We start from the raw sequence: 26,264 nt of genomic DNA, 5'->3' as shown, positions 1-26,264 counted from the left end.
TGGTGGGGGAGGAGAATAAAAAGAGACAGAAAAAGATATAGAAGCTATACATATACGAGGAAGAAGGAAAAGGAGAGGAAAACGGGCATCGAGGAAAAGAGATAGTAGGAGTTGGTGGTGAAAGAAGGACAGAGAGCGAAGTAGGAGTGTACGGGACGGTGGTGGATTGGGAGAAGGGGATTTCCGAGCGACGGGGCCTATAATATCGTATGGCAGTGCCGTAACGAGAGGCGCTTTCCCGAACGTTGACCTCTTCGCGCTTCCAATACTAACCTCGCCCAAATGCCCGCTCCCGGGAATACGAAATACATAATATGTATGTAGAAACTTTGATGTCTCTCATTGCAACGGCATGGCTCGACCTGAGAGATCATCGGCCTTCCTGGAAACCGATTGATCGAGAACATCTCGGAACCTCGATTGCTCCTTAAAAGACCCTTCCTTCCCTCTGTATTATACATTAGGATTTATTATATTTTACACCGAATGCGCAGAAGTAAGGTTCTGCAGCTGTTTCCGGGGGCAAGCTGCTCCGGCCTTTTAAACCGGCCTTTTCTCGGAAGTCGCTACTAGGCGAGCATTCCTTTTCTTCGAGAGTATTTTAAAGTTAGAAAGGAAATTTTAAAATCCATAGGGTATTTATTGAAACAATGAAAGAATTGTAATACGTTTCCCGAGCGAATTTCCTTCTAGAGGTTTCATTAGCCTTGCGTTAACACACCGACCGTGATGCTGGTACGTTCTTCTAGGTTTCGAAAACCGAGAACGGCTTCGTTCCTGGCTCTGGAACTGTTTCAAACGCAGTTCGATTAATGGTTCGTCATCATCGATCGTCATCGAAAAGCCGAGTGACTAGACGCAATCAGCGTCATTGTACTAGACGTCGCGGCTGCCGACACGGTGCTTCTATTCTTACGATGAGGAGACGTCTAGTTAGGCTACGCGACTCGGTACGAGGGATTTTTTTGGGTTCGTTCGCATGAAAAATTCCGTGGTGCGGTGGCATCGTGACGTTTCGTACTCGCGACGAAGGGTCGTAGATATTTTGCGGAAATGAAAAGGGGAAAGAGCCCTTCTTCCTTTCCGGCCGAGTCTTTATTTCACGTTGTCCTTGGAACACAAAGGAACCTTAAAGGCCCTGAAAGGTTCTTCATCTTCTCTTCCCTGGATGCAAAGAGACCGGATAGTTTCATTGATCCGAACAGTTACGAGGAATATTCGCGAATCCTAGCGTCCTCGTATGTACATACATCTATCGCGATAACGTAGACTCTTCACTGAGAAAGAGCCTCTTCATTAACGCTGATAAACAGCGAACGTTCCACCTTCTCGAGGATTATATGCTTTTCAGTTATGCAAGGGGAGATTACCGGTTGTCGTTTCGCGAGAACCGTAACAAACTACCAGGTAACGACAATGAAAGTGTATTTAGAGTAGAGATATAAAAATCGGACAGCAACCGGTGTAGATTCTGCTACTTTCGTGCTCGTATGCTGCAACACGCGTCTCAAACCCATGATTTTGACTTTCTCCCGACATTTTAAGCCGAGAAGTCAAGGGAAGTACGAAACGGGCCGGTGTTCTTCGTTTACTTTTACGCTTTTACCAGTGGACCGCATAACACGTTACAACTTACATCGTGCCGATAATCAGATGGGATCGATATTTTTAGCACAGTTCGTACTCCTGTTGCTAAGGCATCAGCTGATCAAGCCGGCTGCCTGCGTGCACCAGCCCCGTATCTATAGCTACCTACAGTAACATCCCCACCAATGGTCCCCTCTCCCCTGTTGCCCGTTGACTTTAACCGAACGCATAACCAAGTTAGATATTCACGAAACGTTGCAATGAATCACGAATTATCTGAAAGCAAAACCCTCGTCTTTTTATGCGCTTTATCAGAATTTCGCTTTAACGACCCTGGCATGGTGCGCGCTGTTGCTACGGCACTGTCGACCAATGGCAGGTCCGGGGAACCGGCAAGTCTCCCCACCAGCTGTTCATTCCCCACCACGCCACCTCGACCAGATGATCGCAGCTCGTAGCTTAGCTCGACTATCGAAGCATCAGTTATCGTCAGTTAGCAACCGGCTCTCTTTCCGTATACATCGTTCACCGTAGCAAATCCCCAGCACGTAATGTCCAGTGTAACCTGATTCTTGTGCTCTTCCTAATTATGTGTCGGTGTTGTGAACGATCGTAGTCTTTTCTACCTTCTTCTTTTTTCTATTACATTTACTGCTTTTTTACCGTTCGATCGTACTTTTATAAAAAATTGTGCAGCCGTACGAGAAGATCGAATAGAGCCTGTCGCATATATAATACCCAACGCCAGGGTACGAGCAATATTTCTGTGATATTTATTATGATTGGTAATTTCTCGCCGGTGTACCTCGCGTGTGATAACTCACGGACGTTCTATCCCAAAGGAAAACCTACCGTTAAGACTTACCGGTGAAAACGATTCTTCTAAATTTCGCGACGTCACGTATATACGTATATACCCGTCGTTTTTTTTACCAAAAGAGCTTTAGATCGTTAAGGGACTGAAGAGAGACCTTTTCCTTTTTTTATTACCTACAACGTATACGCGTACGTTTTTACGTTATTATATACGTCTGCCCGAAGTCTTTCGTGTAATATCTCTTTCATACGTATAATATATATATACATATATATAGTGTATTTATTAAAATCGTCCAAAATTCCTGTGGCTAACGTGACCGAGTCTTACCCCAAGGCGGATACGATCGCGAATTGTGGTGGTGCCGCCAGCATGGGTCAGATTGGAAATGACGTGAGTTTTTTACACATTTTTTTTCATTTTTCTCTTTGATTTGTTTAAATTTTAAATCCCGGCCCAGGAAGCCGACCTGCTGGTCGCTTTCCGGACGAATGCGCCTGTCGCTGCCTACCGGGCTTTTTTAATTTTTCTTTTTCGCTTGGTAACAGCGAGGGGGAGGATCGACCGGCTTTTCGGGCTTCTTCGTGTTTCTCGTAATTACAGCCTATATAGACGTATCTGCGTGTACCGGCATTCATCATATACGTGTATCTTTCTATTCGCTCACGCATGCGACCGGCGCATTCGGAAAGTCACCGAGACCTTACGATTCATCGAGTAAAGACAGAGTGTAATACGAATTAAGGGGAAAAAGATGGTCGGTCGAAAGGGTTGAAAGGAGACAAAAGGGATCGAGGAATGTCGCTTGAATATCGCGATATTTCTTGTAATACCGTCGAATTAATATTCCGTACGCGTTCCCTCGAATTAATTCCGAATTTCGAAGCATGTTCAATTCCTATTTAAAATGTAAGCTGTCATGTGCTCATTTTTAATTATTTAGCTTCGTATTATCGTATTTGAATCGCTATGTATGTATATACGATGCTTCGGCCGATCTCTTCGATCGTTGTAAGCATACATCTTCTTTTCGTCATTTATACTCGAATAGATCGAATCGCGCATCGTTAAATCGACGAAAAATAGAGAATTCTCTCGATATATTCGATTCGATAACATAGACGAGACCGGGTAATTGATTCTGTTTAGAGGAAAGCTTAACCATTCGATTCACGATTCGCGTGTATGGTTCGTTAAATTGTAGCTCGTTCGAAGAGAAGCTGCTGTCGGTCTTGTGGCGTGAGACCGATGTATTGCGCGTAAGGATCGGACTCCAGCTCATTTTTTATGCGGATTTGTTCGTATGCGTTACGCTCGTTCGATAACGAATAAAGGGTTGATTGTCTGGAAATAACGCTTCTATAAAAGAAGATTCATGAAACGTTACTCTTTTCTCGTGCTGGTCGTATCTCTAATCGGAGAAGTTCGATCGAATTTTCGCCAATCGCCGAACCGTCGTAACTTTCAAGTTCATGAAGATTTAAGCTTTGAACATGTTTATTTTTAAATTTTGTAGATTTGCAAAATTCTCTTTTAAATTCAGACTTTCAAATTTCGATATTGAATTTTCCAAAATTCGATATTGACCTAATCACTATCGATACATGACAATCTTGGCGGATTCTTCGATTTATTCTCGTGGACAGGTCAGAAATCTCGAACATAATTTCATAATGCGACGAGATATTCTCTTTACAGTATTTATCACTTCCTTCATTGGGAGTTAGCAGGTGAACCTGGCTCGCGGATGACTCGCAGCAGTCTCTGATCTTGCGTCAGACATTTATCCCTCCCTTGCTTTACCGCGGCCCTGTGTCACTTTGCCAATTTTGTTGACATGTTTCATCATCCTGAGCGTTCACCCAAAATCGACCTAGCGTTGTTCAGCTACTGTGGATGTCAGTTTGTTGATTTCACAGTAACCATTCACTTCCCACTCATAAATTTCATACCTTTTTAACGTTGCAAGCCAACGACGCGAGCCATCGATTTCGAAATCGATATTTGTTTTCCTATACTTTTGTAAACGTTTTCCTGTCGATAGCTCGTCTATTAATAAATACCAAGGCACTTGCAGTAATTTCTACTATTTATATCATCACCTTCCTCGTCACGTTTCGTCATTTTTTATCACAGTTCCCTAAACTCCCAAATTCTTGTTTTTCTTCCTCTTATACTGCATAACGTTCGATATTAACACTCGATAAATTCTTTAATTTTATCGGAAACCTTCATTTTTCAACCTGTTTAGCCACATCGGGTGTTAATACGTTCGTCCATTCAAGCAGAGCCACGTTGTTAATTTTCGTTCTTCATATTGATCGTTTCATTGACGCATTTCGATCTTCGTCATAGAAATTTATCGTTGTTTTATCGTTGTTACCTCAGCAAACGAGTCGGTATTTTCGTGCAACGTGCGAGTTATCTAATGAATACGGCAACAAAGGCCACCCTATCGTTAATTATTTCTGTCAGATATTGTATATTTTTTCACATATGGACAACGTGACTTTCATATATTGTACAAACGCGTTTATGAATATCAAAGTTCGCTTTGAAATAAATTCGACTCGTGAGTTGTACGTGTTTGTCTTGTTATCACATATCGAACGTTTACCTATGGAATTCCTTCACTGTCGTCAACGGACGATAATTGAACGACGCTTTGTTCGAGTCGATCACCCGAACGCGTGTAGCATTTCGAATAATTAGAGGGTTTTGCGCCACGACAGAAACGGATCGAACGAGAGGGAAAAAATCATCGATGTTTGCTCGACGTTTAGCCAGTGTAACACGGGTAGCTTCGGAAATAATCGCTAACCCGTTTGAACGGTCCTTCCTCTAATCAACTCGAACAATCTAAATAAGGCTGCTCTAATCATTTTGAGCGATCTGCGAGAGAGAGAGAGAGAGAGAGAGAGAAACTATTCAGTAGTCAGCTTCTAAGGAGTTTTTTTTCGGACGTAACGCCATGTTTGGCGTTTCCTGTTTTTCCTCTGGGAGCATTTTTCTTGCGAAACCGTTTCAATGGCTTCGAGCCTTCTTGTATCCAATTTATATCCACACATAGATCCCAGTACACTGCCATGTATCATAAATAGAAATATAATATTTTAAATGAGGAGCCTCTAACAGATTATAAATTTTACCTTTATGCTAACAAAGTAAATTACTTAAAGTAGTGAACTTTGGAAAGTAGAGAAAAGGCGGAGCAGGTATTGGAATAAGAAAGAAGGAAGGGACGGTTTGCGGTTAAATCGACAAAGATCAATAAAGATTTTAGCCGGCCAGCACCGCCAGGCGGTGCGTCATTTACATGTAAATTCCACATTTCGTCATAATTTCATTCCATGTTTATTTGTCATAGCTTCATTCATAAACGTGTGTGGCTGGTTAAACGCGTCTCGTGTATTGCCCTCTACCTCTTGATTTATATAAATCCTCGATAGCCTCTCTGAAAAGACGTTCGTATTTCAATTTCATATGGAGACTGTGACACGAGATCGGCACAGGAATAATAGAAGGTTGAACCGTTCGCCTGGAGCGAGTTCGTTACGAGACAAGTTCCGTCGAGTCCGAGCGCAGTTTTGCATTTCTAATGTTTTCCTCTGCGCCAGAGTCGTGTTATGCAATCGTGTCGGGAAACTGTACGAACGTTCCTCACGACCCTCTTTGAAGTATACTGCAAATTGGCCGTGGAATTAACAGAGAGAGAGAGAGAGAGGGGGAGAGAGAGAGAGAGAGAGGGATGGTGTGCGTAGCTTTGAAGACTACCCTGGTTTCAAACGATTATTTTTATCCTACGACTCCTCTTTACTTCCCTCCTTTCGTTTTTCTCCTTTTCCTTTTCATTTCTCTCGTTTTTTTGTTTCACCCTCTTCTTCTTCCTTTGTAAAGCGTGACGAACGTGCACGTTTCATCTGGGCATGGTGGCCCGTTGAGACAGGCTCTCATCGAATTTCTTCATTTTTTCTTTTCTACTCGCTTGTTCTCTTCCCTTTCCCCATATAGATATACATATGTTCTTTCCTCCTCGTCGAGCTCCACCGAGATCGTAAAATTGTTTTCCAAGCGTAAACCGGTTCTAGAGATCTGGGTTCTGGTTTTCAATGTTGTTGCGCGCGGTCATAGGCCGCCTTCGCTTCTCGAAGACCTCGGAGAACGGGTCCGGGCCCGTTCGGGCCAACAGGTTTTCTTGCTTTTTCTTTTCTCGTGTCATCGACAGCCGCACCATAACCACCGCTCAATGAACCAGCATTTTGCTACCTCCTTCTTTTTCTCTCGTCCCATGAAATCCTCTGAATTCGATGTTGTGTTTTTCGTCGTCGTTTTAGAAGCTAATGGCGTTCAATCCCCTTGGTAGAGGAAACATTATGAAACACTCTTATAACACGTCGAAGAATAATAAACCGTTTATCGGACTGGACAAGCTTATGCATCTTTTTCCTGAATAATGCGCGGAATTTTTAGAAAAATTGCCACTTCAACGTAAAATAGGAATATTAGATACAGCGATCATAGTTCAAGTACGATATTTTTCAAATAAAGAAGGAAAACAATGGCATCGTTAAAAGAAAATCTACGTGATGCGCCTTTTACAAATTTTTGTTCCGTTATTTCCAAGTTTCAAGCATTGTCGTTACATAATTAACGAGGCACGAGTAATTCAGGACACGACATGTAATTTACACTTTAGTTACGTCCTTCGCTAGATCTATAGCCAAGCAAATGGATTTGAAATGGTCCTATTGTTATTCCATTCAGTATAAATCTCGTCTTCAATTACGAATCTATTATGACCCGGATGGATCATCCCGGCAGAAACGAATCAACTCATCCTCTATTTACATATAAAGTGCTTACCGCTGACGTAACGCACCGCTTTTTTAAAAATTCAACTCAAACGCCTCGTATTTCGAATGGAAGTTGTTTACCTTAAGGTTTGAACGAAATTCTGCAATTATTCGATAGAACCAACTGTAAAACATACGAACGATAATTAACCGATCTAATGTACATGTTCAGCCCGGTAACGAAGAGGTGTTTATGCACAGGGTGGGTTGTTTTCGCTTATCGTCGCACCAGTTCTTATGTAAATGTTAAAATTTTAACGTAATCCGTCATTGGTAAACATGTTACGGTAACGTTCGCGGATAAACGTGGACTCTAGTGCCCTGATCAACGTTTATCTTCCTCGATTTTACGTTTTTGGATTTCTTAACTCTGCCGAAGAAAAGATATCGTATCTAAAATTGGTGAAATTGGATAGAAACATCGTATCTGGTTAATATTCTCTACCAAAAAATTTAATAATAGAGATATCGGAGTTTCCTTTTCCTCGTATTTCTCAATTAACTTGGATACGTTAATTTTTGTATGTTTCTCCAAACGATATTTCCTGAAATATATTATTTAACAATGCAGCCAGAAATAGAAAGTAATATAATTAGTGCAGCCAGAAACAAAATTATTGAGAAATAGGCATATCTAAACTAAATATACCTTTACATCGAGAAAAAAAGAATAGTTGTCAAAGAATATGAAGAAGAATGTCCATTATTATTTTCATACAAAACACGGAAAGCCTTTTATCTTGTTTTAGAAACTAAGAACTTGTTGATAATTATACTTGCTAGTGTAGATAACTATCTGTATCGATTCGTTAATGGCCAAAATAATCTGGTTGTTCCTTTTACATAGCTTCAAACGATTGTTTTTCCTGATCCATGGGATTAACATCACGTGTTCCAGTAAATCTGTCTTAGTTACTCTGTCTAATCGATTACTCGATATTCTACGACTTTCCAATAAATCGGTTGAAAAATATTTGTCTTGTCATAGTTTCGTAACCGGTTATTAGCGCTACCTAAGGAAAAGCAAATGAACGTACTGTTATCAGTCGTTGGTTAACGTCTTCGGTTAATTTCATGGCAAAACAATGAACGAATACACCGATATATACTCAGAGTTCAAGTGTTATCCGTTAGGGACAGAGATATATTCGCGAAGGCAATGAAGGACGACACGGAAGAAAAGACAGTTCAGTTACTGGTAATTTCACAATGCACCCATGTCCCCGGTTCCCACTATGATGGTAAGCGACATCTTTATTCTCTTGATCTGATCCATATTTCATGGACCCGTTACAACAGCGTCCAACGGCGTCTGGAATCTATCAGCCAGTCAACGTATATAATTCTCGCGATGTTTTCTGGTTCTGTAGGGCCGTCCATCCTGGTTAGAAAGTCATTGTTTATGGTCCCACTCGCTAACCGGTTTTTCTACCAAGGGAGTCCCTGCAGTGGCGCCCATAAGCTTGTCCTCGATCGGTGTAATTGCTCTCCAAGGGGTTCCTCTTTTATTTTGTGGCCCTTTCTTGCGACCGTCCTTCTTCTTCTTTCCCTTGTCCGCTATTCTCCCGTGATATTTTATTAATTTCAGTTCTATCAAATATTTCTTACGAGGAAACGTTTCTTTCGATCTTTCCCTGAATTTTTATCAATCTCGATATTTACGAATCTTCCGATAATCTTGAAATTTATTTGTCATTCTCCTTTATCATCAACCTTTTTTTTTTTTTATCGAATGTCCTTCACATCGTGTTAATTAAAAATCGAAAGTTTTGCGTCGTTGTTTCACATTTCCTGGTACTCGGTCTTTGTCACCGGCGTCGTCGAGCCAGCTATTGAGACAGACACGGCGAGGCACGTTGAAAAAAGACGCGAGGAGCAAACGATAGAGGCGGAGACACGTTTGCTATCACGTGTCGTATTCACAATCGATACGATGACGTCGAAGCCGAGCAGACCAATCAAACCACGGTCTAGCTTAGCTGCAACAGTCTCATCCGCTGATAAGAAAGGAGCATCGAACTCGCAAAAGCTCCTTTGTTTCCCAGACTACGTTCCCCCGTTTTTCTCGGCCTCGTCCCATTCGCGTTTCCATATTTTCCAACCGAGTTTGTTTTTCCTTCGCAAAGCCTCGTGACTTTTTGTTATTTTCTTTCCTTTCTACCTATTTCCTCCTCATTTTACAACGTGTTGTTTTGCAAATGAGAGGTTAGAAGGTCGTAGACGATCGTCTGAAAGGTATTATCGGATTTTACAAGGCGCGACCTTGGCTACACGTTTCGTCTCGATACGATACAGCGATACGTGACTCGCGTGACTCGAAATTCGCGGTAAGTCGAATCTAATTTATTTACTTCCAGCATCCTTTTTCTCATACTACTCACAGCCTTCGTAGGTTTATCTATAAATTCTACTTTTTCTCATTTCGTTGTAAAACTAATTTTTAATCCTTGAAAGTAATTGTCAAGGGAAATTTCATTTATGTCGTCATGGGTGAACATTCACTTTGATATACTTTTTAAGCGTGATATTAGCGTCGAATAATAAAGAGTGGGAAATAAATGGTCGGTTAAAGAGTTTAATCATTTTCAAGTGGGCCATTAGGGTCCCTATTTTTATCTCGAACACAAGAAGCTAAATCTCGAAAGAGGTACGGGACGAGATCTCGCGTCCTTCGAATTCTACCTATAAGCGGCGTGCTCGATTTTAATCACAGTTTTGTGCCCCGTTTTGTTCGATGTCTTTTTGCTTTCTTTCATTCAATTAAAAATATTTTATTCACCGTGTCGAGAAAAGTTGAATAACAAAAACATCGTTTAAATTCCTTCGATCGGAGCTTGGTGTATCGCTAACAGGTTGCGTCATCGGATCTCGGAGTATCGGAAATGAGAACCTGTCTTCAAAGGTTTTTGGAAGGGAAACGACCGACTGTTTTGCCGGTTTTTTTAGATGCGGAATACCCGGGTTTGTTTTATGTGTTCGCGAATTCTCGTTGCTTCACACGCGCGTTACGGCCAGTGACATTCGTGGCGTATGCTGGGTGATGTTGTTTTAGGCCAAGCAAACAAATGCCCTGGACCGACAGACCATGCTTTGTACTCCGCTCTTGTAATGATAAACGGTTTAAAAGGTTACGAAATCTAACGTGCCTTTCGAATGCCAATCTTGTTTAAACTTCTTTTTCAAGATATCCTCCTACCGGTGCTGAATGGTCCTTTTAAATACGTAGTTACTTATTTATTTATTTATTCGACTGTTGCTGCGTTAAGGTAATTGACCGTATAAGTTTTACGTTGTTCAGAAACTCCAAGCGCGTAGGGTGTTAAGCATATTAAAAAAATTCATCTGGAAAGCCGTTAATAAAACGACTCGGATAGACAGCTCGGTTGCTTTGTTTCATTTAATATACATCCGCTTGTAGAACAGCAAACAACAGCAATGGAGTAGAGAGAATCGTGAGAAATGCGAAAACAAGCAGCGTGCAGTTGTTGTCGCATACGGAATGGCCACGGTGCAGCGTTAATCGTCGATGTTAATTAAGCCGTATCTCTGTAAACGATTGCGATTAACGTTGGCCGTGGGTGGCGCGTCAACGATATTATTCTATCGTCCCCTTCCGTTCCTTCAGACCGGGTCCGTTTCGCGTCCATTTAGTCACGTACAGATCGTAAAACGTACAACCTCTTTTAACGCTCTACCCTAATTCTTCGTTTATGTGTCGCCTTGATAATTGACGTATTAACTCACTGCTGCGATAAAGTTATTTCCCTCTCTCTCTCTTCCTCTGCCGGTTGTTTTTACGGGTCAACGACTGCCTAAATCCACCAATGAAAGACTACGAAACGTGACGAACGTTTTTTCATTTGCGTTCAAAGGTAAATCTTAATCGCGTCGCATCGATCAACTTTGCTGAGGTTAATTTTCGAATACACATATTTATAATTGTTACGACCCGACGGAATTTTTATTCGCCGAAAATGATAATTAATCGCACGGTTTCTGAGAAATTAAATATTGATCACGTATCGTAAAACGGTGCTAATTAGTTCTGTTTCCGAGTGACTCAATCTTATGATAATTAATAACGATGATTAATAACTTCCAGCAATTCACTTTTTATATTCCCAATATTTACAAGCTTTTTTTATCGTACCGACATCGGATTGAAGTAATTCTCAAATACTTACATCTTCGATAAACATCTTCACCGTACAAATTCTATTTTCTTTTCTTCTTCCTTGCACATGTTGTATCTCGTAGCCCTGACGAAAAAGCAGTATCTTTGTTCGTTTATTGACAGAAGACACCGAGGGGCGCCTGTTGCCAGTTTTATTGGGTATCTTTCAAAGGTGCACGGTCGCTGTTAAGATTCAACCGGAGGAATGGCGTGGCTTGCGACCACGCCGCTCGCGCGTGGGAGTGATATACACGGAATAATATGGTACAAGGTTCCTTATAATCAACGCCTCCGAGTGTATTACCCCGGCACTCTGGTCTCTGGTCGAGCGTTGTTTGTCACTCGATCGGTTTTCTTTATTTTATTCGTGTCTCTTATTTCTGCCGCATTCGCCTTTACCAACGCGGAGAGACAGCCATAACGACGACCGAGTCGCCTCGGGTTCTTCGTTTTTCCTATTATTCTATCGTGACCCTGGTGTTTTGAATTCCTTTCCGCACGTGTTCGAGTTTATTCGCTGAACACGGTAACAGTGGTTCGATCGCTCGATTCCTTCAAGCATAACAATACTGATTGACTTGCAAAAATAACAAATACATTCCCAAGTTCTTACTGAGAGAATTCTCTGCATTTTGAAGCTTACTTCGCATAGTATCGATGAGATTCCAAGTTCCAGTTTGATTCATAAAAGTTTCGTAGCGAAAAATGCGAAGAAAGGAGGAACATTCGTTAATAACAAACTCAATCCATATATTATTTCTGGTGCCAATACTACCAGATAGAGAACATTGAAACTATTTATCAGTTTCAATTTTTCGACTCAGTCCTTCCCACTGATCAGCAAGAATATCGCTACCGAATTTATCCAGCACGATTCATACGTGAACATCTGACATCAAACGGTATCGCTGACTCATATTGTCAGTGTCGAAATTGAAGCAGTCGTCACAAGCATAAAATTAGGTCGAATTTTTTTGATCTTCCCTGCCATCGTCACTCGGAGAGAACTTAAATTCCATTTCTGTCCGCACCGCAGCAATTTTACGAGCTTCTTCGCAGCCCCCTTCCAAACTGTTCTCTGTTTCACATCTGTTTCTAATGACGCAATTCTCTTCGAATCTGTCTTTGATGCGGCATACCGGAAACGCCCGTTTCGACCATTTTTCGACATTTTAAAGTATGTTGTACATGCAACACGCAACGCGGTTATTTGGTGGGGGTGACGCTCCACCATTTGGCAGATTTATGTTTCCAATGATATAATGCGCAGTAAGTGCGACTCCACTATTAGCAGGATAAAATTGATAAGTCGTGTAGCGTCATCGCTACAAAATCACAGCGGCGTTATATCACTCGTCGTTAAAATTTATTGTATGCGATTTTTTGGCAAATAATATTCGATAAAATTAATGGGATGACTGCAGGAAATTATCAAAGATATATTCGCGAAGATGTACGCGTTCGATGTAATATTAGTAGAGCGCAACGTAAACAAAAGATGCAACGTTCTTGCGTCCCTGTAGCAGTCGTAATTTCGCCATTGAAACTTTAGAAAATACCACTAATACATAGAGCAGAACTGTGCCTTTGGGCTTAGCCATTACGAACAACTCGATTATTCAGATATCAGACTCACCGATGACTGACAGATATGTTTTGGCCTGCCCCGAATAATTTACTTTGACATCTAACAATAAGTTACTATCCTGAATCAAAGTTGGCGGACAGCTAGTGAACATGTATACGTTTTCAGTGATGCGATGTCCAACACAGCTACCGAAAATATAGAACAAGTTTTTTTATTATTATTATTGTTTAATTTATACTTTACAATTTGTCCAGCTGGACATTTGCTAAATTTTTCTAACTTATTTGCTAAGTAACATATGGATGGCTATATACAGAACAAGTGAATCGTATCTGCAGCATCATAGCTACAAAATTGCATCGAAGTCACACCTGCACCAGATCTAAACTGGACCGTTTTAAAAAGTCCTCGGCTGTTTTTCCATGAGTACACAGCGGCCGTTTTGGGAACGACTGTTCGTTACCTCGATGGAAACGGGGATGAATAATGCAAGCGTAGAACAATATCCATTCCCCGGCACGTGGTATTTCCTCTAACGGAATCCTGACAGTATTCGGAACAAAATCAATTACCGGGCGCTCATACAAAGCAGCGACGGGCTGTACAGCCTGTACAAAACGACGTGTGCCCGAGCTAATGGCCCCTTTGTTTCTTTGTGTTAGCTGGAGCATCGCGAGCGCGAATCGCTAATAAACTGAACAACCGACACAACAAGTTTCTCTCTCCCACGCGGTTTTAGCGCACTTAATAACTTCACGGATCAGCGAACCGCGATACTCTAATCGTAATTTAATATTCGAACAGTGGACCGGTGTGCGGAATTACCGAGCGATTAAAAGGTTCGCGAGCCAAAGAACGAAAGAGAAACAGTATTATCTTGGTCGTTTTTATCTCGTCGATGAGAAACCAGCAGAAAAATATCGAAATAACTTATTTCATCTCTCTTCGTTCAATTGCGAAAACGCGCGCGTATTGAAAGATAAATTGGACGATACTGCACGAGTTACGCACAATCGTCAATCGTGCACGCTTTTGAAATTATTACGTGGAAAGAAAGAAACTGAATCGTCGATAAACGTGACGTTGAGTTATTAAGTGGCTCGTTTTCGGATCTGTGCATAAATACAAGCTCAGGGGAATTACAGAGTTTTTTCTAATTACAGCTCTGCTGTGTCTGCAATGTTATTTGCCTTGAATGTATAGCGCACGATAAACATTTGTCCGAGTAGTCTAAACTCAGCCTCAATCGAGTATAATCTATTCAGCTTGATCGTGTACGTGATGTCCATAAGTTTCGCCTGTTTACGTTCGCCATGAATTTAGGGCGAGATGTTGGTTTAATCGCTGGAAATCGACGCGCGATGAAACAATTATTTCCCTTCAGTTATGTTTGGTTTGATTTGTGAATATTGTTGTTTCTTAAAGTGTATCGTTCCACTTTTCCATTTCTCTTCTCGCCCGTTTGATTATCGTTGATTTTATATCAATAAAGAATTAATCTTTACGATGTTTACGCAAATTCGTGCTTTCAAAGATACAGAAGTAAAGTCTACATACGTCTTTACGCGTTTAGATTTCCCGTTAAACGCGTCAACGTCGTTATAATTTTTTTCAAAATTCGCTTGAAAACATCAATGATTCTAAGAAACGCAGATTAAAACGAACTTAATACAAAATACCAGCAACTGGTGTGAAGCGAATCGCGAACTCCATTCACCAGTCGATTCTGTAGTGCCCAGATAGTAAACCCGCTTTAATTCCCTCGTTTTTCAAGCAACGTCACCGACAGATAATGTCGGCCAGTTCGATGCTCGACGTTTCGTAACTTGGCGTTAATTTTATCGTTCTCGTCGCGAATCATTCCATTATGCGTGCCCGTGGGAACGTCGAGATTCGCCGTCATTTTGCTAATCCCCCCTCGAGTTGCTACATCACGTGATTTATCACCGTTGCACAAGTTTCCTACACTTGTTTAAATGCTGTGCACCAACTGTAGAAATTCTTACACGGAGAAAATTTCGTTGATAGCCATTGGTAGACTTCGTTTCACAGATTAACCAGCCATAACGACGTAGCGAAAGATTATCATGTAAATACTTGTAAATCAAAATCTTCGCGCTCCTCCCCACAGAGCCGATCATTATATTATTCTCTCTCGTTTAATTTCATTTATTTCATATTTATTCCATTCTACAATTTCTGTTGCTCCATATAAGTCGTCTATCAAGGTCATCGCAGTTTTTCTCTTCGTTTTCTTCGAAGACACGTGCCGCGGAAGCAAGACTGGTCCCGCGATTATAATTAGAAGCTCACGGCATATCCACGATCACTGCATCGCTATTTATGCCATATTTACGAGCCTGCCTATTTACGTGGCGGATCTAATGAGCTTTCGTTCCGATTGTCAACACGAGCGAACGTCTTCTTTATAATCTACCTCCGAAGAACCTAGTATTTTGTTAAAACAGAAACATTGAAACATCCGCGTCATCGTGAATGTATCACAAAGAAGAAATGTGTGTCAGCGGTCGTTAAGGTAAGCCACTCGAGCCGAGCTACATTTAGGTTTCAGATAAGGTCTCAGAGCGTCATTAGTTAAAAACCTCCGAATTATGGTATCTCGAGAAAAGTGGCCGGAAACCGCTTGAGTCTGGCTAGATGTTTGAAACGTGCACGGTGGCCGGATTATATCAGAATTTTAGAAAGTTTCCAGATACGAGTTGGATGTGATAGAGGGTTAATGGGCCCTTAAAGTATTTAAAAATTCATTGTGCTTTGTTCTTTCTTCTGGAACAACATTCCCTTGGATTACATTCCATGTATTCTAGCTTATAATTAGGGTTAAACATCCAGAAGAACATCTCTTACGAGGAGATCTTCGAAATTTAAGGTCTCGTCTCTACGAAGAGAAATATCGCTTGAGTGACTCAGTGATAAATACAACTCTTAGACAACGATGCATTCACACTATTTTTCACTTGAATGTTCCAATTAAGAAGCTATCAAAAATATTGCAAAGATTCATTGAAAAATCATTGAACGGGAAATCGGCTACACGAGCAGGACGCACCACGTTCTCGCGAAAAAGCAGTGCCAAAAATATCTGCGAAAGGGAAGTGATAGTTTGTTTGGGAATGAAGAGCTGAAAACCAGCCCTGGGGAGATTCCTGCGTAGCGCAAGGAAAATTCCATATGATTTGAAGCCTGTGGCTGGATGGCACGAGGCATATGAAGAAGAAGAAGAGGAAGAGGAAGAAAGAACAGAGCAGAATACTGTAGAAATACAGGAGAATCGAGACACACACGGTCGAAGAGGCTCGCCACCAAGTCTCAGGGAGCTGTGCGTGGGCTCGATGCCAGGGGCTTCTTGCCAAAAGAAAAAGAGTTCTCGGAAGAGAGCAGCAGGTTCTCCTCTCGCTCGCGTGTGTGAACTGGCTGCAGCTTTCGAGGGCTTTGCTGGGGACAATCCGCCACGGGATCTTGCCAAATCTCGCGTACGGGTTAATTGAGTAATACTTTTGTCGTTGATGATGCAGGTGACTATTTTTAATTGGCCAGCAGCTGATTACCTTCGATTCCTCCCCGTCTTATAAGCAACGTGTACCTTTTCATCGTTGATTAAACTCATTGACAACGAGGTTGCTTGTTACTTTTCGTTGCTTCACCCACCATAAAGTATTCCGATTAAAATGAACACCGGTGTTCCAGAAGTTCGCTTTCAAATATTATATTAATTTTCTTCTGTAGTAATTTTCTTGTTTCGCGGAGTTATTGGTATCGTTGGTACCATGTTGAAATTTATTTATCTGTTCTGTGTTATCTTTTTTGATATTTTCACGAGTCGATGTTATTTACTTCGAGTTCGATATCAAAACAGTTTGTCGAAGTTGAGGTGTCACGTTTTGTCATGTTATCAAGATTTTGTCGAACATTGCTGCTCGTAACTCGATTGAAAATCGCGAAAATAAAAACCGAAAGGAAATCGCGAAAATAAGTCAACCAATTTCGATGACTAATTGTAAGGTCATCAGGTGTAAGTACGCCTTCCTCTTATCGTATCTCTTTTTTGTTATTTTCATCGCAAACGGTAAACACTCGACAACTTCGACTATCGAGACTCGCACTTTTAATTGTCGTAAATACGACAGTCTTTTTTTTTTTATCAGACTGGCTCGAGATATTGTAGTTTCAATCGCGTATTAATTTTTTATTACCGTCAAAGAATAACAACTATGTTGCAAATTGTTAGATTTTACGGTCTACTGATTTGTAGCACGGTATTACAGAAGTAAAAGCGTGTTACATAAGACAAAATGCGTAATACGGAAACATGCGATGCAAAATATCTGTATATCTGCCATAAATGCAGCAAGAACCGCAGTCTAATATACGTATCGTTAGTGGGGTCTTGTGCGGGGGCGAGGAAGCAAAATTAAAACAGGTACATTAACGTGGGTTGATGCGATGCTCACCACTTAATGGCTACATTCGTAGCATTGTCTTCCACCTTGCAAATTGTTATAAATGGTAGAGTTCATGTTTCAATATGGCTTCTTACCTCTTCCTGAAATGACATTCACATGAATCGTAAACCTATTGCTAACACCATTTACACTTACATACGTATATACATACATATTTCGTAATCCGACAACTCCTCAAGATCGTTATCGTTTAATGATCGATATTAATCCTGTAGTTTAAACAAAACCACTTCTTCGCTATTTCGTAACACGTCACTAGACAAATAGCTTTGTTGTTTCCATTCGAATCTAGATCTCTGATAATAATTATCGATAATAATCCAAATTTTACGACATCACGCGTATAAGTTACGATCTCACGAATCAACGCGTTAGCACGTTACCTTCGTTTTATTTTGAAACGTTAAACCTGTTTTAAACGTTGAAGCATTAGCTCGTGTCGTGAAACTTCTCCGCTGACAAGATTAACGCTCGTAGACTGTTATAAGGTTTCGTCGCATCGTCCCTTTGATATTTTTGATCATGCGAAAGAAGCTCGTTGGTAAGTAGTCTTCTAACGTTCGAGCACGCCTACGTAGCGATCCTCCCTCGATCCTCTGTGACCGATCAACGACACACGTCGAAATTGATATTCCTCGCGTGACGAAAGCCCGCGTATCCCCAGTGAAATGCCTTTCCCGTTTAATTTGTTCAAGCGGGTCATCGACCCTTTGCAAGGACGGTAGTAACCGTTCGCATTAATATATCGCGCTCGTACGATCACCGATCGTGTCTGAATGCCCACTGTTTTTGCCTTTGGTTGCCTCACGCTGGAAAACAATCGATAGAGGATTTCGATGTCAGCCTGGTCAATAGAACTTGAGATACAGCCACGACGAGGAGGTCTCTCGTATCTTTATTCTCGAATATGTTATAAGATATGTAATATAAAATGCAGGATGTTTTAGATTTGCTATTTTAGGTTTTCGGTACTGGTAGATTTCGTTGTTATATTTTCAAAAATTATAGGATAAAGTAATTTAGTATTCTTCTAGATTATCGTTGAAAGTATAGTGCTTATTCAACATATAGTCAGTTAATGCGACTAAGTTCAACTGAAGTGGGTAATTTAAATATTTCACCCTATAATGATATATTTTTGCAAGCAGAATGTTAAAACCTACGTGTTCCAAATTTCAACTAAGTCGGTAACTCCAGCACTTTCTCCCCATTACGAGAGTCGATAAATCCACCCACGTAGCGTTAGTTGGACGTCGAAGAAGTTCGTCATCGTTATGTCTCTCGTGTTAACTTCCCCATACGAATTACCAATTATTAAAGGACTCTAACCTTCGACTGAAAAGAAAAATAAAAAGAAAAAAAAAAAGAAGGAGAAAAACACACTTGCACGGAGGCGTAGGAAAATTAAGCGCCCCCTTGCCGGGGAGTAAAAGGATGTTCCAAACGACACTCGATGCGTAAGATCTAAGTTTAGAGGTTGCATCTGCGTGTCGAGAAGCCAGTAGTCAACACTGTTGCACCTACTAACTTTCATGACTTTTCACTGTGTAGTATCGTGTTAATACGAGTGTACGTTACGAGCTTACGCTTGTGCAAAGTGCAATGGTTATACAGGTGATATCAGGTACAAAGACGAGCATGCCACGTCGTTGATGATGCAAGCTGAACGCTCGATTTCGAGGTTTGCTTCCGAGTAACCCGGTTTTCTTGTTCCGGGCTTCGAGACAAACACGATTATGTCATTAATGCGACTGTGCGAGCACCGTTTATGTACGTTACGTCGATTTCCACGATATAGCGTATCATTAGGTCAAGCGAAATATATAGAAGCAGAACGTGATCAAAAGAATTTCAGTTATCGTTCGATAAATATATCCGACGTTTGTTCTGTTTCTCCAAACGAATTAAAATTATTGCGATCTAATCTTATTACACTTTTGCCACACCGTTGTGTTTTGCTAAATAAGAAGATAACATTATTTAAAAAACTTGGAAAAAAGTTCAGGCTTATCTGAGTCAATGATAATTGGCCACGTTTGATCATAAATACAAACTTTCTAATCCATAGAAACGAAATACGTTAATCCATACGTGTCTCTTAACTGTCCAATAATTTTGTCCGCCGGTTTCTCGTTTTCCTTTTTGTTTTTTCCTTGTTATCAACCGACTAAGCGTTTTTTTTTTCATTCCTTTGGTTACAGACTCATATTCTGTTGATGGATGCATTCCTCCAGAACAACAGGCTGGATCATGTCTCCAGGGTGATGGCCTCGCATCCTTCGTACTTGGAACATTTCCTTCGTACTCAACATTTCATTCTAAGGGGCGACGGACCGCTTCCTTACGACTACAGGCATCTCATCGCCATTATGGTAAGTGCACTACTGGTTTTTCTCTTTATCTAATTCATCGTAATGGCGGCAACTTTTTCCACGCGGCGATAACACGCCATCTGGCGAACGCAGTGCGGGCGGAAGACGGGAAAATTCTTCTCACGAACGCTAGACTTTTATTTCGTTTGCTCGTAAAATCGAGAGAACGCCGACTGCTTGGAGGAGCAAGAATGGCCGCGATGCTTATTAACATAAAGACATCGCCTCGGGAGGTGACATTAACGGTGCAATTATACGCGGCGGGGAAGTGTCTTGAACGCTGGAAGACCGTTCAAACGGATTACGTAAAATTGGCAAGAAAAAGCTCGTTATTGTATACACGAACGACAATATTAACGGGGTCAACGTTGAGAAGATCAGTTTCCAGCGTTGAATTCTAATCAGACAGTAGAGACACGCATGATATAATAGTTTACATTGTGAAACCCAGTCTACAGGTTCGTTACCTGAGTTCACGATAAGATTTTTTAGAAATATGTTGGGATATGCTCCATAGTCCGTAAATATCAACCGCTGCAGGGCCGAATTTGTTGACGAAAGTCTGAGAAAAATTATTTTCCTTCATTCCTCGGTCTTATTGTATATTTATTTCATCCTGTTATTCTCCTCGTTTATTCTGCACGTTCGTATCTCGCTAGGGATTCTCTTTTACTTGAATGGATAAAGGAAAGTTGTTTAAGACGAAATAAGATGAGAAGATTAAATATTTCTTAGGGTGAGCAGTTACTGCGTGCGTATAATTATTAGCGTTAATCAGTTGTTAAAGAATGCTCTTTCATCCTATTATTATCGATTACGATAGTCGCGTGAAGAAATTTAAATACATTGTCAGTTAGATCGACAGAGGCTTGTTTGTTCACGTGTTGGCGATTATTTTTGCGCGTTATTTTTATGCGCGACAAACAAAGCCGGTAATATGATTGTCGTGGAACGGGTCGGCGCCGCGACGCTGCGTTCTTTTCAAGCGTCACCGTGTGCCCGTTTTCCGAGCTATTCCACGGTCGTCCCTCGCCCAACGGGTCGTGCTTTGGGCCAAAGATTATCAAGAAACCGAGCAAGTGCAACGGGTTTCGTAACGTTATGTATTCTTCGCCGCTCGAACTAGTCGTAATTACATTACTTACGTTCCTTAATTATATTTCTTAATTTTTCTTTCGACGAAGAATAACATTGCACGTTAATCTTTGTACTTGTACGGAACAGTCGAACATTTTCGACTCATTTTACGTTTATTACGTTCTAAGGTATACTATCTAAATCGTTGTTATTCGATCATGTTATTCGAACTGTAAAGAATTGTACTTTTTGAGAGAATGTTAGTGTCATATCTGGTGCTCGTCGTTCGTCGCTATAGAATTAAACAATCGATTCACGCAACGACAGTTGTTCATTCACCGATTCAGCAACAGTCTAATTGTCACTTACGATCGTAGCAATGTAGCTTTTCTGATAGCCCTACAAATTATTACCTCCTTTGAAGCTTAAGAAACGATATTTCTTAGCAAGAAAAGTTGTAAATTCCGCGCGGAATACAGTTAGAAGTTCTTTTTTGTCACTTACCCCGTTTATCATCTCAACTTTTCAATTCCTAATCTAACTCGTAGATGGTCGCAGCTTGCTCGTTTCGTGACATGCGATCCAATCTGTCTGAGCGGTTGAATGTTACAGCATACGTGATAACGCGATAACTACCAGCTCGCAACATGCCAGTACGTAGTCGTAGACGAAATATCGTTTCTTTAAACTTTAAACGATCAACCGAAAACGCTTTATCGCGCGATAAAACGTCGACGTTCCTTGACACGGGTTGAGGAGAGGGAGAGATTCTTGAAAGTAGCAGGGTAAGAGGGGAGTAGCGATTGTAGTCGTTACACAGAGGAGAACGATAAAACGATAAGATATCTGAAAAACAGCTTTTCTACCGGTAAACATTCTATCACGTGATATTCTCGCGTCGAGATTCGCGTAATTCGCGCAATTTGGCAGCGTTCAAGGTCGTTGGAAAAACCATCCAGAAGTTTGGTATTATCTGGAGAGATGTTCTGCGACATTAAAGTACTTTTGTTCGATTGAATTATTTCGAAATAGAAGTAAAAAAAAAAACAAATACGCACGCACGTACATATAACAGAGATTGTAGATTTTATAGTAATTTGTTAGGGAATAATTTATGGAGGGACGTATAATCAAAATATGCTCCGTGTTCGTCGGTATATAAACCAGGTTTTAGAGAGAACAATGCCATACGAAGGAAAACAAACGGATATCTCGGCTGCCTGACGCTGTATCAATTTTTAACGAGGATACACGTGGCTGGTATCGTCGTCTTCTGTTACACTGGAATTCGAAATTATCTCGCGCATTTCGTCGACTTTATCGTCCGTTCCCGAGATTGTTGTACCATTTCTGTACAAAATTTATCATTCGAGAGCTAAAAAAAAAAAAGCTCTTCAAAACATTTCGTAAAAGCTTTGCTTATAAAAACGGCAAAAAACATTTGTAACTTCGTAGAAAGCAGAAAGCATCGGGTTTCATTTCTTTAACAGCGCCCCGCTGCCATAAAATGAATTCAAGGAAAATTGCTTTTTCACTCGTCACTTCAACTCGTTCTCTTTGATTGTCTCGTTCGATGGACAATGTTTTTCCAAGGTCTGCAGGGGGTCGACGCGCAAAATTTCAGAGTCATCATGGTGTTTGCAGACTTCTCTTATCGCTTATCGCGGCTCTTGATTCGATCGATCCACGGCTCTGCATGGTAAACACGTGTTTTGTTTACGCGCTTCATCATCCTGCTTCCTCTTCCCCTTTCCTCGACGTTCGTCCACCTACCTATTCTTCTTTGTCGACGTCTCCGCATTCCCGATACTCATTCTACGACCGGTCATTTGAATTTCTGATGTAATTCCAGCGCGATCAAAACAAACCAATAAGAAGACCCCGATCGTGTCGCATTCCCTCGAAGTCGCCTCCTCCCTTTTCGCCGTAATGTTTTTCATCGCAGTACGAGAAGCGAGGTCACGATGGCTATTAAATTTTTGCAAAGATTGCCTCATCTATTTCTGCAACTTGTTCGAATCGATCGGTTATTTTTCGAACTTTCGATATTCAATTTACAAAATGTTATTTATGCGCGGAAAGGTGGAGATTTTCTCCTAATAAATAAAGTATCAAGCATCGTATGTATCAAGGCGGAAAACGCAATTATTATTTTTGAAGGTGTACAATATTATATCGAATCTACGTTGAATTCATTATGTTAAATTGGTGACGAAGTTGGCGTGCCACGATGAACAGTCACTCGAGGGTTGAACATTCTATCTTCCTTCGTTCATTGTGGCCTTATGTTTTATATCGTGTCAGAGAACGTTATAGGGAACGCAATGTATACGATGGACGTGCTCTTGCTCAATTTCGCGCCTCGATACGTCGCGTCGTCGGCAATTTGTCTCTTCTCCAGCATCCCTCGACGATATTTTTTTCGTTGATCCCTCTACCCTCTTTCTCCACGCCCAGGACTTCTTTTTTTAGGGATTTCTTTGGAACTTAGCCGCCTCACGCGGATGAAACTTCCACTCTGTGGCCCCTTGTAGACTTTCTTTCAGTTCTAAAAAAAAAAAAAGTCTTCTCTTTGGAGAATGCCTAATTTTATTCGAAGGACAAAATTTAAAAATCGCAGCTGGTTACTGTTGGAACGAAGTTATTCTGCTATTAATTATTTCTGATAGGATGACAAATAAAATTGTGGGTTTCTTTTCTTTTTTAGGCTGCTGGAAGGCATCAGTGCAGCTATCTCATAAATCTGCAGAAAGGAGAATTCATCCTTCAAGGCGGTGACCCGTCGTGGCTTCGAGGTCTGAAGTCAATCCCAGGAAAATTACAAGATCTCTATGAGATTAACAAGATTTTAGCTCATAGGCCGTGGTTGTTGAACAAAACGCACATAGAGGTTGGTTCGAACAAGATTAGTCTTAACGTTAGAACTACTAAATATGTATTTGCTTTTTACAATCGCGATCAAATACTCGAAACGTTTTTACATAATTAATCCTCACCATCGTTCAAATTGAAATATCATTTTATATTTTCTACTTAATTGTAATTATTCGTGTACGATATAATTCACTGTTCTGATGTTAAATACAATCGTTGGTAAAATTGCGTAAAATAAAAAAAAAAAAAAAAAAGGAAGAAGAGTTGAGAATAATTGGTGGTCTTTTATTTACAGAAACTGACCAAAGGTGCGGACAGTTGGTCCCTGGCTGAGGTGGTTCACGCGATAGTTCTTCTGGCCCATTTTCACTCCCTCTCGTCTTTCGTATTTTCCTGCGGGATTAACGAAGAGCTGGACAACGTAGCCGGTCACCATTACAAAGAGAATGTCCAGGATAATAGCAATAATGTACCAACTGCCAAAGATAAGCTTTCCAGTAGTCCCAAGAAGATTCCCAATGGTGATGGCAAAACTGGTAAGTCGGTCACCGATCCACGTTTAAAATCCTGTTCCTAATCCCGTAAAACCCAAACAACATATAATTCATTCTCTCACGAACGCTGAATATCATTAACTACATTCTACCGCATACCATTATCGTTTCATTACAGATATGAATTGCTAAAGTAGTATTTATAATATCAACTTATGCTATAAATCGCAGATTTTTATTTTATTTTTTGTTTTCTCTTTATGCTTATAAAAACACGTAGTTCCGTTCTCCAAGTTCAACGACATTTAACGGTCTTTCAACCGCGCCCTTCAACCGCTAGATCGCGCAAGATTATCATTGCTAATGACCAACAAGTGTTTGTGATAACAAGATATCGTTCGAATCTGCACAGAGAACATGCCGTCGCCGCCATCCTCGCCGAGCATAGTGGGTGAACAGGAAGTCGGCGTCGAAGCACTGATGGAACGTATGAAACGTCTTTCTGAGAAATCCAAATCCTACCAGATCACGCAAGAGGAGCTGTCCAAAAGATTCGAAACTGTAGAAACACAGTCTGCCGAATTGGCTGCAGCGCCTCAGAGGAGTAGTTCGGTTCTCGACTCTGATATCGGTCATTTCATCGAAGATCCTACATTCATTTATCAAGACTTTGCCAAGGTAGATTTTAATTCATTGACTCGTTAGAAGTTTATCAATGTGTAGACTCGGTTGGAATAACGTGGTCATATAGATCGGGCGATAACGAATAACTATGTAAATACGGAACATGGTTGAAGTTTAGACTAAAATCAGTCCCGTATATAACTTGCATAAAGCGTCAGAATTAACATTGTGGTCAAAACATTGATATATATGTCGCCGTAGTGGATATGAATTCGCCGGACCAATTCGAAAGTACGTTTCAAGGCGACACGTAGCCCGCTGATGAATATTTAAGTTCCGTCGATTCGATCACCGTTTCCACTGTTTTATCATGAATATTTACGACACGTGTGCCTTGTCGAAATCGAGTAGTTTAACTTGAAACGGTGGTGCGATCGAATTCACTAACAAAGGAAAGAAAAACGTTATTCCTTGCCGCTATCTAATCGCATGGTAATTACGTAAATTGCTATACTAGATTATAGTTTAACTTATCGTTTATACGTTATGTATACATATATATTATTTTTGTTAGTATTATTAGTAACTCTATATTATCGATCAATATTATTTAGTAACGTATATATGTAATATGTATTTATGTACGTATGTATATATATATAGATTATGTTACTTATAGTATATATATTAAAGATACATGTAATCTATAATCAAACGATTTTTCGTTTCAGCGTGGTCAACTGAACGATAGACCAACGTTTCGCGTGCAAGACTACTCCTGGGACGATCACGGTTACTCGCTGGTGAACCGTCTGTACAATGACGTCGGTAATCTGCTAGATGAAAAATTCAAGACAACTTATAATCTCACCTACTTTACCATGGGCACGCACAGCAGCGTGGACACGTCCCGTTTCCGACGAGCGATCTGGAATTACATTCAATGTATGTTTGGCATCAGGCATGACGATTACGATTACAACGAGGTGAACCAGCTGCTCGAGCGTAGCCTGAAGACGTTTATCAAGAACGCCGTTTGTTACCCGGAACTCGTGACAAAAAGGGACTACGATCGCGTGATGAGGGAGTTCAAGCACAGCGAGAAGGTTGGTTGCCTTTTTACCTCGAGCCTGTTTATCGCTTTGCTCGTGTGTGTTTGTAGATTTTGAGGTGGTACGAGTTTACGTAAGAAGATATGTGCATAATTCTATTTACATATGATTTCCGTGACATACGCACGCATTTCGGTTTCACGTGTCACCATAATGACTTAGGCATCGTCGATTTATTTGTTCGGTTTTAACAGTGTTTAAGCTTTAT

General features: G+C 40.8%; 1 protein-coding gene across 2 annotated transcripts in view; it reads left to right on the top strand.

Moving 5' to 3' along the window:
- The window catches only part of LOC117232926 (sestrin-1), a 150,441-nt gene that overhangs the window by 118,932 nt on the left and 5,245 nt on the right, over window positions 1-26,264 (top strand). For both annotated transcript variants that reach the window (XM_033492726.1, XM_033492717.1), the window contains exons 7-11: window positions 19,705-19,875; window positions 23,660-23,842; window positions 24,122-24,362; window positions 24,733-24,998; window positions 25,676-26,050. In XM_033492726.1, coding sequence (XP_033348617.1) covers window positions 19,705-19,875; window positions 23,660-23,842; window positions 24,122-24,362; window positions 24,733-24,998; window positions 25,676-26,050 — 1,236 coding nt within the window. The remainder of the gene's footprint in view (window positions 1-19,704; window positions 19,876-23,659; window positions 23,843-24,121; window positions 24,363-24,732; window positions 24,999-25,675; window positions 26,051-26,264) is intronic.

Source organism: Bombus vosnesenskii, unplaced genomic scaffold, assembly GCF_011952255.1.
Source record: "Bombus vosnesenskii isolate JDL3184/JDL3185 unplaced genomic scaffold, Bvos_JDL3184-5_v1.1 scf7180000013263, whole genome shotgun sequence".
In the NCBI taxonomy this organism is placed as follows: Eukaryota; Metazoa; Arthropoda; class Insecta; order Hymenoptera; family Apidae; genus Bombus; species Bombus vosnesenskii.
Note: the sequence above shows the minus strand (reverse complement) of the source record. Positions and strands in the feature narration are given on the sequence as shown.